At 40.0% G+C, this 12,538-nt stretch overlaps 1 protein-coding gene and 1 pseudogene across 1 annotated transcript in view; one reads left to right on the top strand and one right to left on the bottom strand.

Annotated features, from left to right (window-relative positions):
• UBE2D2 (ubiquitin conjugating enzyme E2 D2) overlaps positions 1 to 2,902 on the bottom strand; it is a 40,956-nt gene extending 38,054 nt beyond the window's left edge. The window contains exon 1 of the mRNA XM_063085410.1: positions 2,378 to 2,902. Coding sequence (XP_062941480.1) covers positions 2,378 to 2,401 — 24 coding nt within the window. The 5' untranslated portion in view covers positions 2,402 to 2,902. The remainder of the gene's footprint in view (positions 1 to 2,377) is intronic.
• Positions 2,903 to 3,381: 479 nt separating this feature from the next.
• On the top strand, positions 3,382 to 10,882 carry LOC134370589 (ubiquitin-like-conjugating enzyme ATG3; annotated as a pseudogene).
• Positions 10,883 to 12,538: the final 1,656 nt, after the last annotated feature.

The following is a 12,538-nucleotide window of genomic DNA, read 5'->3' as shown; positions in this document are numbered from 1 at the left end:
CAGAGAACGATAATTGGTAAGGTTCAAGACCAAGATCAATTATATAAGCCAAGCAAGTCTTCTTGGGATTCCATTGTAGATACCTTACTAGGACTAAGGATAAGACAGGACTGGTCTTATCCATACCTAGTAAGTCTGCCATTTAACCTAAAATTGGTGTCATACAAAAAGTTTGAAAAAATTGTTCTCCATTTTATTTTCACAATCATTTTGATTGGTATACCAAAAATAAATATCACTTTTCTAATCACTAGCAGTCTCAGAGAAATCAAGCCATACTTTGAGGAGGGCTCTAGGTTATAAACCAAGGGAAAAAAGGTTAATATTGAGTTTTTGAAGTTCAAATTACCATTTCTAAACTTGATTTTTTTTTTTGGCGGCTGGCCAGTACAGGGATCTGAACTCTTGACCTTGGTGTCACAACACCGTGCTCTAACCAACTGAGCTAATCGGACAGCCCATGATTTTCTTATTGAAATTTTCATAAGGGTATATTTTAGAGAATAACTATTCTAGAAAATATGTAGTAACTCATAAGAAACCATATTACTGAGGGCAAGTATTACTAGAAGATTAGAACGTACATTTTGAGTCAAAGTGCTATTTCCCTCTCTGAAGAAGTCGCTATAGCACACATATCAATCAGCGTAAAGATTACAGGCTACATTTCTTGATCTGTAAATTATCACACATTATACTCACTTGCTCTTCTTCAGGTTTTAAAATAAAAGGACAATCTTCTACAGGTATAAATCAAGTGACATATCCAGTTGATAACTTCCCAGTGAGATTCTATAAGGAACTAGTGACTCCTAAACGCATTATATATACAAATATAATACTTGGAGGACTATTCCTCAGTGTGCTCCTGCCCTTTAAATGGTTCTTTAAGAGATCTTTGGTTAAGGCTCAAGCTTCTTTTAACAAATACCCTGCTTCATTTTAGTACAAGATTGTGTTTAAACTCAGCCCTTTTTTATTTCTTAGAAATCAGAGAAGTCAAAAGAAGATGGTAAGGAGCTAAAGTAATTTATAGTAACCAATGGGATTAATTCTACATTAAAGCTCTTTGATCAAGAATGAAATGAGGACCAACTGCTGAGGTGTTTAAACTGTCAAACAATCTGCATTTTGACTTAGTTTAGGGCAAGGTGAAAACTCTTTCTCTTTCACTAGAATCCCCATCCCATCTTTCAGGATGGATAATCCCGGGACCTACCCCTCACTAAGTAGCTAAAGGTTTAATACAGCCAATTTGAGTAGCCAAGTGAAACACCAAACAAAAATCACCAGTGGTGTCTCCCCCATTTCTAAGAAAAAAAAAAAGATAGTAAGTGGCACAAGAAGTTACAATATTGGGGCAGGGAGGGAGGAGCAAAATTTTAAGCCAAGCCCATACTCTAGACGTAGTATTAGGAAAACTTACTTATAGATAACTATAACTTATAACTGAATAATCCTTCATTTTCAAGAGCAAAGAATTCACTTCTAGTAGAAAATCTAGTAAAACCCCTTCTAAGTTAAAAGGGTATCCCTGAACATATCACCTAATTCAGCGTTAAAGTCCGTTTTGTGAAGAGGCTGTGAAAGGAACCTTTGTCTTCTTTCTCCAGTGGTTTTCAATGTTCCTGTTTCTACCTCTATCCTTGCCAGTTTAACAGCTTTTCTATTAGATCCAATCCTGCAAAACTTAAGTGTTAGATTCTGACTACATATGGCAACCTCAAGGAATAAAACGCTTCTCCCTTTACTTCCCTCCTCCCTCGTTAAGAGTCACATTTTTTCCCCTTTAACTTCCTACTATAATAGTTTCTGGACGAGTAGAGTGGACCAAAGTGTGCAGCCGCCCAAGAGGTAAGTGAACTCAAGAAATAAATACTTGTGGATCAGGCAAAACGGCTTCCTCCGTCTGCCCGACACTGGGCCTCCAGCCCAGGCGGTTCTGTACAGGGAGCTAAGGTGGTAGGGGAAAGAGAGCGGAGAAGGTGTGAGGAGCCCTTTCGACCTCTGTCAATGGAGCCACTCAACGCCCCAGCCCCCTCCCCCCAGCCTGGCCGGACAATGGCCCTCAAGCGCAGCAGTCCCAGCCTGGAGAGAAGCCCTGGGACTCCACACCACGCGGGCTTAGAAATAGGGCCGGGAAGGAACGCTGAAACGGCGAGGACACCTCCGGCCTAAGCGCGGGCTGAGCGCCGGGGCCTCCACGGGCGCCATCACTGGGAGTGGGGTATCAAGGCCGCCCCGCAGGGCCAGCGCCGGCAGCGGGATCCAAAGAGGCCTCGGGCCCGGCGGAGGCGACGGCGGGAAGTGCAGGCCGCAGCCTGCTCAGCTGGCCCGCTCAGCGGGACATCCCCACAGCAGACCTCCGGCCGCTTACCTTGTGGATTCTCTTCAGAGCCATGGTGGGAGACGGGTGGCGGCGGCCCCCGGGGCGGGGACGGGGACGGGGAGGGACGGGGAAGGGGCGAAGGGGGCAGAGGCCGCCTCGGGGATCGCGGGTCGGCCGGAGAAGATGGAGAGTTCGGAAGCGCGGGTCCGGCAGGACGAGCTGAGGGCCGGGGCCCACTCAGCTCCTGGGCCTGCCGCAGCGGTCACCGCATCACCCGGCGGCGGTCCCTTTATGCGCTGCCGCCCCAGCCGCTGCCGCCGCCGCCGCCGCCGTAGCTGCCTCTTCCTCGTAGGTTCAGGGCCGCCTCCTCAACCACCGCGGATCCCTCCGCCGGGGAGCAAGAGCCCAGACTACGGGCTCGGCAGGAGCCTATCGGTCGCAGAGCCGGAGGGAATGCCTGCCTTTCTGCCTGCTGCAGGTGGACCGAGGGACGCGCGGGCGGGCGGGCGGCGCCGCCGGGGTGGGGCCGCCGGAGCGCGGGGTGGGCCCAGGCCGAGAGGCAGGTCGGGAGGCGCGAGGATTGGCGGGCCAAGGAGGGAGGGCCGGGACGCGCCGGCGGCGGAAGGATACGGACCGCCTCCGTGACTATCTTACGCACCGTCGCCGTCGCCGTCGCCGTCGCCGTCGCAGACACGGCAGCCGAGGGTATGACGCCGCGAAGCGCTGGGAGGAGATCTCGCGAGAGCTGAGGCGCGGGTTCTGGATGCTCCTGCGCCGCGACCCTTGAGACTCTTGCCTCTCTGGTACTCCACGCGTGTGTCATCGAAGATCAATAAACATTTAAAGGAGAATGTTCGTCAGATCACTTGACCGGCCCCATACCAATCCCGGGAGGAGGCACTTAGGCCTATTACAAAGTTTCTGAAGGAGAAAGGGACTTGTCCAAGGTCACACATTCCCTCAGTGACAGAACTAGGACTTTCTTGAAGTCGTGGATCTTATCAGATCCCTTTCCGGAAGCCATGTGGTAACAGCCTGGGCACCAGCCAAGAATGAGGTTCCTTGAGCGTGCCACGGCCAGCCCTGCGATTGGCCTTCCCGACAAGGCCCCAGCTGGAAACAACTTGAAAGTTGTTCTCTCCTCGGCCACTGGCATGTCAGTCTTAGGAGAGATGCCAGACCACGCTCTGCTTGGTGAATTGTTTCAAACAAGCACTGTACCAATTACCTCAGAAAAAAAGATTCACAGTGTGTGCTCCCGTGGTTAAAAACAACCTTGTACTCAGATCACGATCAGGAGTGCCCACTGATAAGCCAACCTAGAATAAGTGGACATGTTTTTTAGGAGGTGGAGGCAAAAAGCTAGTACACTGATCACCCATTCTCTGCTTTACCAGGACCAGAATGAGATACAATGCCAGACCTGGGCTGGGAGGTGCTTTTTATCTGGCTGGAGACACTTACACAAAAGAATAGTAAGGAATATTTTCCTGGGAGGTGATGTCTACATTTGCAAATCCACCCCTGGGGTTTTCTGATTTTAAGTCTATTTTCTGTCCTCTGCATATGGAAAGGACCTTGCAGATCATTGATTCTAACTCCTGAATTTAGAGAAGGAAAAAAATGGAGCCCAACAAAAGGAAAGATCTTCCCTTAGTCATACAGTAGGTGAGTGGCAAAGCTCATACTGCCTCACCTACTGAGTAGAGAAGCTTGGACCATTAGAGCAGGGCAGCCTGGACACAGTGATGGGAAACTGTATCCAGTCGTCCAGGGTGGGTATGTTTGAAGTTAGGGGTGAAGAGGAACTTTCCACAGCCCAAGATCTTTTCTTCCTAAGATATGTGATGGGAAATTCAGGGGATAGAGGAACACGTTAAACAGCACAGAGAAGCAATTAGACAATCCAGAATATGGGATGGTTTAAAAGACAACTGCCAACATCTCTTAAAGGTCAATGCTGTCAAATCAAAACAAAAGCAATAGGGAAGAGGGTCTAGATTTAAAGAGACCTGAGAGTCTAACAACCAAATTGTAAGATGTGATTCTTGATTGTATCTTGGCTTATTAGAGAATGAGGGAAATTTAACTATGAACTTGGTATCAGATGATATAGGGAAATTATTGTTAATTTAATTATTTGTTAATTTTGTGAGATGTAGTGTTGTGGTTATGGAGGAGAATGCATTTATTGGAAATGCATGCTGAAGTGTTTTAGGGCTGAAGTGTTAGAAAATCGTAATTAACTTTAAAAATGGTTTAACCTCAAATGTCATATATAGTTAGATGAAGTAAATATGGTAAAATGTTATAATTGTTGAAGTTATGCGATTGATGTATAGGCATTCAGTTTACTATTTCTACTTTTCTGATGTTTCAACATATTCATAATAAAGTGGGGTTTTTGTTTTTGTTTTTGTTTTGTGGCTGGCTGGTACAGGGATCAAACCCTGGACCTTGGTGTTATCAGCACTACGCTCTAACCAACTGCACTAACTGGACAGCCCGTTTTTGTAATAAAAAGTTGTGTGTGTGTGTGTGTGTGTGTGTGTGTGTGTGTGTGTGTGTGTGTGTTTTAATGCTCCTTCAAAAAGAAAAAAATGTGATGGGAGAGGTACACAAATGCCCAATGATCAAATTTCAAAATTTTCTCAATAATAACTTTTTTGTATTAGAAAAGCAATATATATTTCTTGCAAGAAATACATGTAAGCAAAAGGAAGGAAATAAAAGTCACCCATATTCTCTCATGGTTAATGTCCTTCCAGTCTTTTCCCCTTGCATATAAATACATATTTTGCTTTCTTGCGTCATGTGTCCAGAGAGTCCAGTGTCGCGTGAGGCTCAGGTGGTGGCAGAGCTGCAGCAAAAGAGAATCAAAATTTAAGGAAACAGGTGTTATCACCCCAGAAGAGTTTGTGGCAGCTGGAGATCACTTAGTCCATCACTGTCCAACATGGCAATGGGCATCATTTCTTATGTACCAAGAAAGGTCAAAATATCAGGGCTACAGGGGAAGAATTTAAAGTGAAGACATACCTACGAACAGGTAAAAAATTTTTGGTAACCAAAAATGTGCTGTGCTACAAGCAGTCTAAACAGATGGAATATTTAGATGAACTGGAAGCTATCATTGAAGAAGATGATGGTAATGGGGGATGGGTGGATACATATCACAACACAGGTACTGCAGTTAAGGAGATTACACTGGAAAGCAAGGATAGTATAAAACGCCAAGATTGCTCAGCACTGTATGAAGAGGAAGAAGAGGAAGATAAAGGAGAAGCTGCAGATATGGAAGAATATATAGAGAGTGGATTGTTGGAAACAGATGAGGCTACCCTAGACACAAGGAAAATAGTAGAAGTTTGTAAAGCTAAAACTGATGCTGGAGGTGAAGATGCTATTTTGCAAACCAGAACTAATGACCTTTACATCACTTATGATAAATATTATCAGATGCCATGACTATGGTTGTTTGGCTATGATGAGCAAAGGCAGCCTTTGGTTTTCAATTTCATTCAGTTCTTAATGATTTCTTTCCGTCTGCTAACTTTAGGATTGGATTGTTCTTGTTTTTCTAGTTCTTTAAGGTGAAGTGTTAGGTTGTTCACTTGCCATCTTTCCATTCTTCTGAAGTGAGCATTTAATGCAATAAATTTTCCCCTCAATACTGCTTTTGCAGTATCCCACAGGTTTTGGTATGATGTATCATTGTTTTCATTAGTTTCAATAAACTTTTTGATTTCCTGCTTGATTTCTTCTTGGACCCATATGTCATTAAGTAGAATGCTGTTTAATTTCCATGTGTTTGTATAGTTTCCAGAGTTTCGTTTGTTATTAATTTCTAGTTTTAATCCATTGTGGTCTGAGAAGATACATGGGATAATTCCAATTTTTTTGAATTTATTGAGACTTGATTTGTGACCTAATATGTGATCTATCCTGGAGAATGATCCATGTGCTGATGAGAAGAATGAATATTCTGAGGTTGTTGGGTGGAATGTTCTGTAGATATCTGCCAATTCCAATTGATCTAGAGTCTTGTTTAGATCTTGTGTTTCTCTACTGATTCTTTGCCTAGATGATCTGTCTAATATTGACAGTGGAGTGTTCAGGTCCCCTGCTATTATGGTATTAGTGTCTATTTCCTTCTTTAGGTCTAATAGAGTTTGTTTTATAAATCTGGCTGCTCCAACATTGGGTGCGTACATATTTATGATTGTTATGTCTTCTTGATGGATCAGTCCTTTTATCATTAAGTAGTGTCCCTCATTGTCTCTTTTTATGGTTTTTAGTTTAAAGTCTATTTTGTCAGATATAAGAATAGCCACTCCAGCTCGTTTTTCTTTTCTGTTTGCATGGTAAATCTTTTTCCATCCTTTCACTCTTAGTCTGTGTGAATCTTTATGGGTGAGGTGGGTCTCTTGTAGGCAGCATATAGTTGGGTCCTGCTTTTTGATCCAGTCAGCCAGTCTGTGTCTTTTAATTGGGGAATTTAAGCCTTTAACATTAAGAGTTGTTATTGAAAGGTGTTGATTTATTCCTAGCATTTTATTGGTTGTTTGGTTGTCTTAGGTGTCTTTTGTTCCTTGCTTTCTGATTTACTGTTTGGTTTCTTTGTTTGTTGGTTCCTTAGGTTGTAGATAGTGTTTTTGTTAGCTTGTTTTCTCTTCACGAATGCCATTTTTATTGTACTAGCGGGTTTAGATTTTTCTTAGGTTTTTATGGCAGTGGTAGTTATTTTTCAGGAACCAAACCCAGTACTCCCTTGAGGATTTCTTGTAAGGGTGGTCTTGTGGTAGTGAACTCCCGCAGTTTTTGTTTGTCTGAGAAATATACTGTTTGCCCCTCATTTCGGAAGGATAGCCTTGCAGGGTAGAGTATTCTTGGCTGGCAATCTTTGTCTTTTAGTATTTTGAAAATATCATCCCATTCCTTTCTAGCTTTTAGGGTTTGTGATGAAAAGTCTGATGTTAACCTGATTGGGGCTCCCTTATAGGTGATTTGACGCTTCTCTCTTGCAGCTTTTAAGATTCTCTCTTTGTCTCTGAGTTTTGCCAATTTGACTATGACATGTCTTGGAGAAGGCCTTTTTGGGTTGAATACGTTTGGAGATCGTTGAGCTTCCTGGATCTGAAGATCTGTGATTTTTCCTATACCTGGGAAGTTTTCTGCCACTATTTTTTTGAATATGTTTTCAATGGAATCTCCATTTTCCTCCCCTTCTGGAATTCAATTCAAAAGATCAACGAATCAAAAAGTTGGTTTTTTGAAAAGATAAATAAAATTGACAAACCATTAGCATGGCTAACAAAAAAAAGAAGAGAGAAGACTCAAATAACAAAAATTAGAAATGAAAAAGGCGATATTACAACTGATTCATCTGAAATACAAGGAATCATTCGAGACTACTATAAACAACTATACGCCAACAAATTTGAAAATCTGGAGGAAATGGATAAATTTCTGGACACACACAAGCTCCCAAAACTGAACCGTGAAGACGTAGAAAATTTGAACAGACCAATAACAATAAAGGAGATTGAAGCTGTTATCAGAAGGCTCCCAACAAAGAAAAGCCCAGGACCAGATGGATTCACAGCAGAATTTTACCAAACATTCAAAGAGGAATTGACACCGATTCTTTACAAACTATTCCAAAAGATTGAAACGGACGCAAATCTCCCAAACTCATTCTATGAAGCAAACATCATCCTGATACCAAAACCAGGTAAAGATATAACCAAAAAAGAAAACTACAGGCCGATATCCTTGATGAATATAGATGCAAAAATCCTCACTAAAATACTAGCAAACAGAATACAGCAACACATACGTAAAATTATTCATCACGATCAAGTGGGATTCATCCCAGGGATGCAAGGTTGGTTCAACATACGCAAATCAATAAATGTGATACACCATATTAATAAACTCAAACACAAGGACCATATGATCATCTCTATAGATGCTGAAAAAGCATTTGATAAAGTTCAGCACTCATTCATGACAAAGACCCTCTATAAGTTAGGTATAGAGGGAAAGTATCTCAACATAATTAAAGCCATATATGACAAACCCACTGCCAATATCATCCTGAATGGGGAAAAGCTGAAAGCTTTTCCTTTAAGAACAGGCACTAGACAAGGATGCCCACTCTCACCACTCTTATTCAACATAGTGTTGGAAGTACTAGCCAGAGCAATCAGAGAAGAGAAGGAAATAAAGGGCATCCAGATTGGAAAAGATGAAGTCAAACTGTCCCTGTTTGCAGATGACATGATCCTATATATCGAACAGCCTAAAACCTCTACAAAAAAACTGCTGGAATTGATAAATGATTTCAGCACAGTAGCAGGATACAAAATCAACACACAAAAATCAGTAGCATTTCTTTTCTCCAATAGTGAACATGCAGAAGCAGAAATCAAGAAAGCCTGCCCATTTACAATAGCCACCAAAAAAATAAAATACTTAGGAATTGAGTTAACCAAGGAGGTGAAAAATCTCTATAATGAGAACTACAAACCACTGCTGAGAGAAATTAGAGAGGATACAAGAAGATGGAAAGATATTCCATGCTCTTGGATTGGAAGAATCAACATAGTGAAAATGTCCATACTACCCAAAGTGATATACAAATTCAATGCAATCCCCATCAAAATTCCAAAGACATTTTTCTCAGAAATGGAAAAAACTATTCAGACATTTATATGGAACAATAAAAGACCACGAATAGCCAAAGCAATGCTCAGCAAAAAAAATAAAGCTGGAGGCATAACACTACCTGACTTTAAGCTATACTACAAAGCTATAATAACCAAAACAGTATGGTACTGGCATAAAAACAGACACACTGACCAATGGAATAGAATAGAGAATCCAGAAATCAACCCACACACTTACTGCCATCTGATCTTTGACAAAGGCACCAAGCCTATTCACTGGGGAAGGGACTGCCTCTTCAGCAAGTGGTGCTGGGATAACTGGATATCGATATGCAGGAGAATGAAACTAGATCCATACCTCTCACCGTATACTAAAATCAACTCAAAATGGATTAAGGATTTAAATATACACCCTGAGACAATAAAACTTCTTAAAGAAAACATAGGGGAAACACTTCAGGAAATAGGACTGGGCACAGACTTCATGAATACGACCCCAAAAGCACGGGCAACCAAAGGAAAAATAAACAAATGGGATTATATCAAACTAAAAAGCTTCTGCACAGCAAAAGAAACAATTAAAAGAGTTAAAAGACAACCAACAGAGTGGGAGAAAATATTTGCAAAATATACATCTGACAAAGGATTAATACCCAGAATATATAAGGAACTCAAACAACTTTACAAGAAGAAAACAAGCAACCCAATTAAAAAATGGGCAAAAGAGCTAAGTAGGCATTTCTCTAAGGAAGATATACAAATGGCCAACAGACATATGAAAAAATGCTCAACATCACTCAGCATCCGGGAAATGCAAATCAAAACCACATTGAGATACCATCTAACCCCAGTTAGGATGGCTAAAATCCAAAAGACTATGAACGATAAATGCTGGCGAGGCTGCGGAGAAAAAGGAACTCTCATACATTGTTGGTGGGATTGCAAAATGGTGCAGCCTCTATGGAAAATGGTATGGAGGTTCCTTAAACAATTGCACATAGATCTACCATACGACCCAGCCATCCCACTGTTGGGAATATACCCAGAGGAATGGAAATCATCAAGTCGAAGGTATACCTGTTCCCCAATGTTCATCGCAGCACTCTTTACAATAGCCAAGAGTTGGAACCAGCCCAAATGCCCATCATCAGATGAGTGGATACGGAAAATGTGGTACATCTACACAATGGAATACTACTCAGCTATAAAAACGAATGAAATACTGCCATTTGCAACAACATGGATGGACCTCGAGAGAATTATATTAAGTGAAACAAGTCAGGCACAGAAAGAGAAATACCACATGTTCTCACTTATTGGAGGGAGCTAAAAATTAATATATAAATTCACACACACATACACACATACACACACAAACCGGGGGGGGGTGGAAGAAGATATAACAACCACAATTATTTGAAGTTGATACAACAAACAAACAGAAAGGACATGGTTGGGGGGGAGAGGGGGAGGGAGAAGGGAGGGAGGTTTTGGTGATGGGGAGCATTAATCAGCTACAATGTATATCGACAAAATAAAATTTAAAAAAAAAATAAATAAATAAATAAATAAATAAATAAATAAAAAAAAAAAAAAAAAAAAAGCAAAGGCAGCCTTTAACAGTTGAGCACATGTATGAAGACATCAGTCAAGATCATGTGAAGAAAACAGTGACCATTGAAAATCACCCTCATCTCCCACTACCTCCTATGTGTTCAGTTCACCCATGCAGGCATGCTAAGGTGATGAAGAAAATTATTGAGACTGTTGCAGAAGGAGGGGGAGAACTTGGTGTTCATATGTATCTTCTAAATTTCTTGAATTTTGTACAAACTGTCATTCCAACAATAGAATACGACCACACAGACACTTCACAATGTAATGAAGAGAACATAGAATCTATCCTAATTATTGGTTCTGATTTTTAAAGAATTAACCCATAGATGCGACCATTGACCATATTCACCAATATGTATAATTTCTCTAATAAAGGGATTTATGTGTTTATGCATTAAATAAAAAAAAGTTCCACCACCAACCTTATTTGTTTAATAAAAAAATAAATACGTACTTTTTAAAAAAAAATTTGGGTCATTCCATAGTACTATTTGGTAATCTGCTTTTAAAATAAATAATACAACATGAATTTTCCTGCATCAATAAACATTTCTACCTTATTTTAATGGCTACATATTCTATCATATAAATGTACCATATTTGTTTAACTGGTCTCATTTTGGGAGACATTTATTTCCAATTTTTACTATTAAAAATAATGCTGTGATGGATATCCTGTAATCTTTATATAAGAGTGCTTCTCCACTTCTTCTGGAAAAACTCCTAGAAACCAAATTGTGCATCAAAAGATATGCAGATTTTTGCATCTATATTCACGAGGGGTATTGGTTTATACTTTTCTTTTCTTCTAATATCTTTATTAAGATTTCATATCAAGGTGATGCTAGACTCATAAAATAAATTGGGAGATGTTCCCTCCTCTGTTCTGAAAGGACTGCTTTTTTTTCTTCCTTAAATATTGGGTAGATTTCACCACTGAAGCAATCTTGCCTGGATTTTTCTTTGGGTAAAGAGTTTGATAATAAATCTAATTTACTATTTTTTCTAATTTCTTTAATAAGTATTGGCCTACTTAGATGTTTTTTTCTTTTGTCAATTGTGATCAGTTGTGTTTTTCAAGGAATCTGTCCATTTCATGTAAGTTTTCCAATTTATTAGAATAAAATTACTCATAATATCACCTTATTTTTCCTTTTTTTATCTGTAGTATCTATAGTGATGTCCCTTTTTGTATTCCTAATGTTGGTAATGTGTGTTTTCTCAATTTTTTTCTTGATAAATATAGCAAGAAGTTTATTGATTTAATTAATTATTCCAATGAATCAACTTTTGTCCTTATTTTCTCTATTGTTCAATCCATTTTCTATTTTATTGATTTCTGCTCTTATTTTTATGATTTTCTTTCTACTTACTTTGAGTTTAACTTGTTCTTTTTCTAGCTCTTGAAGTAGGAGCTTATATCACCGATTTTATACTTCTTTTTTCTCAGGTAGTTTTTTCTTTTTTTTGGTGGCTGGCCAGTATGGGGATCTGAACCCACTTCCTTGCTATTACAAGGCTTTGCTCCACTTCTTTTTTCTAATAAAAGCACTTTCTAATAAATCAATAAAAGCACACTGCTTTGCTGCACCCCACAAGATTGATATGCTGTGTTTTCATTTGCTTTAAATTTGAAGTATTTTCTAATTTCCCATGGGATTTATTCTTTGACCAAGTGTTATCTTTAAATAATTTGGAATTTATTAGTCATCAGAGAAATGCAAATTAAAGTCACAATGAGATACCATTTCACACTCACTAGAATGACTAAAAACACTTTGACAACAGTAAGTGGTAGCAAGGATGTGCAGCAGTTGGAACTCTCATACATTGTAGGCGAAAGTGTAAAATGGTACAATTCATTTGGAGAATTGTTTGTAAATTTCTTATAAAAGTTAAACATGTATCTGCCATATGACCC

Source organism: Cynocephalus volans, chromosome 2, assembly GCF_027409185.1.
Source record: "Cynocephalus volans isolate mCynVol1 chromosome 2, mCynVol1.pri, whole genome shotgun sequence".
Lineage (NCBI taxonomy): Eukaryota > Metazoa > Chordata > Mammalia > Dermoptera > Cynocephalidae > Cynocephalus > Cynocephalus volans.
This window is presented reverse-complemented; position numbering and strand designations above follow the sequence as displayed.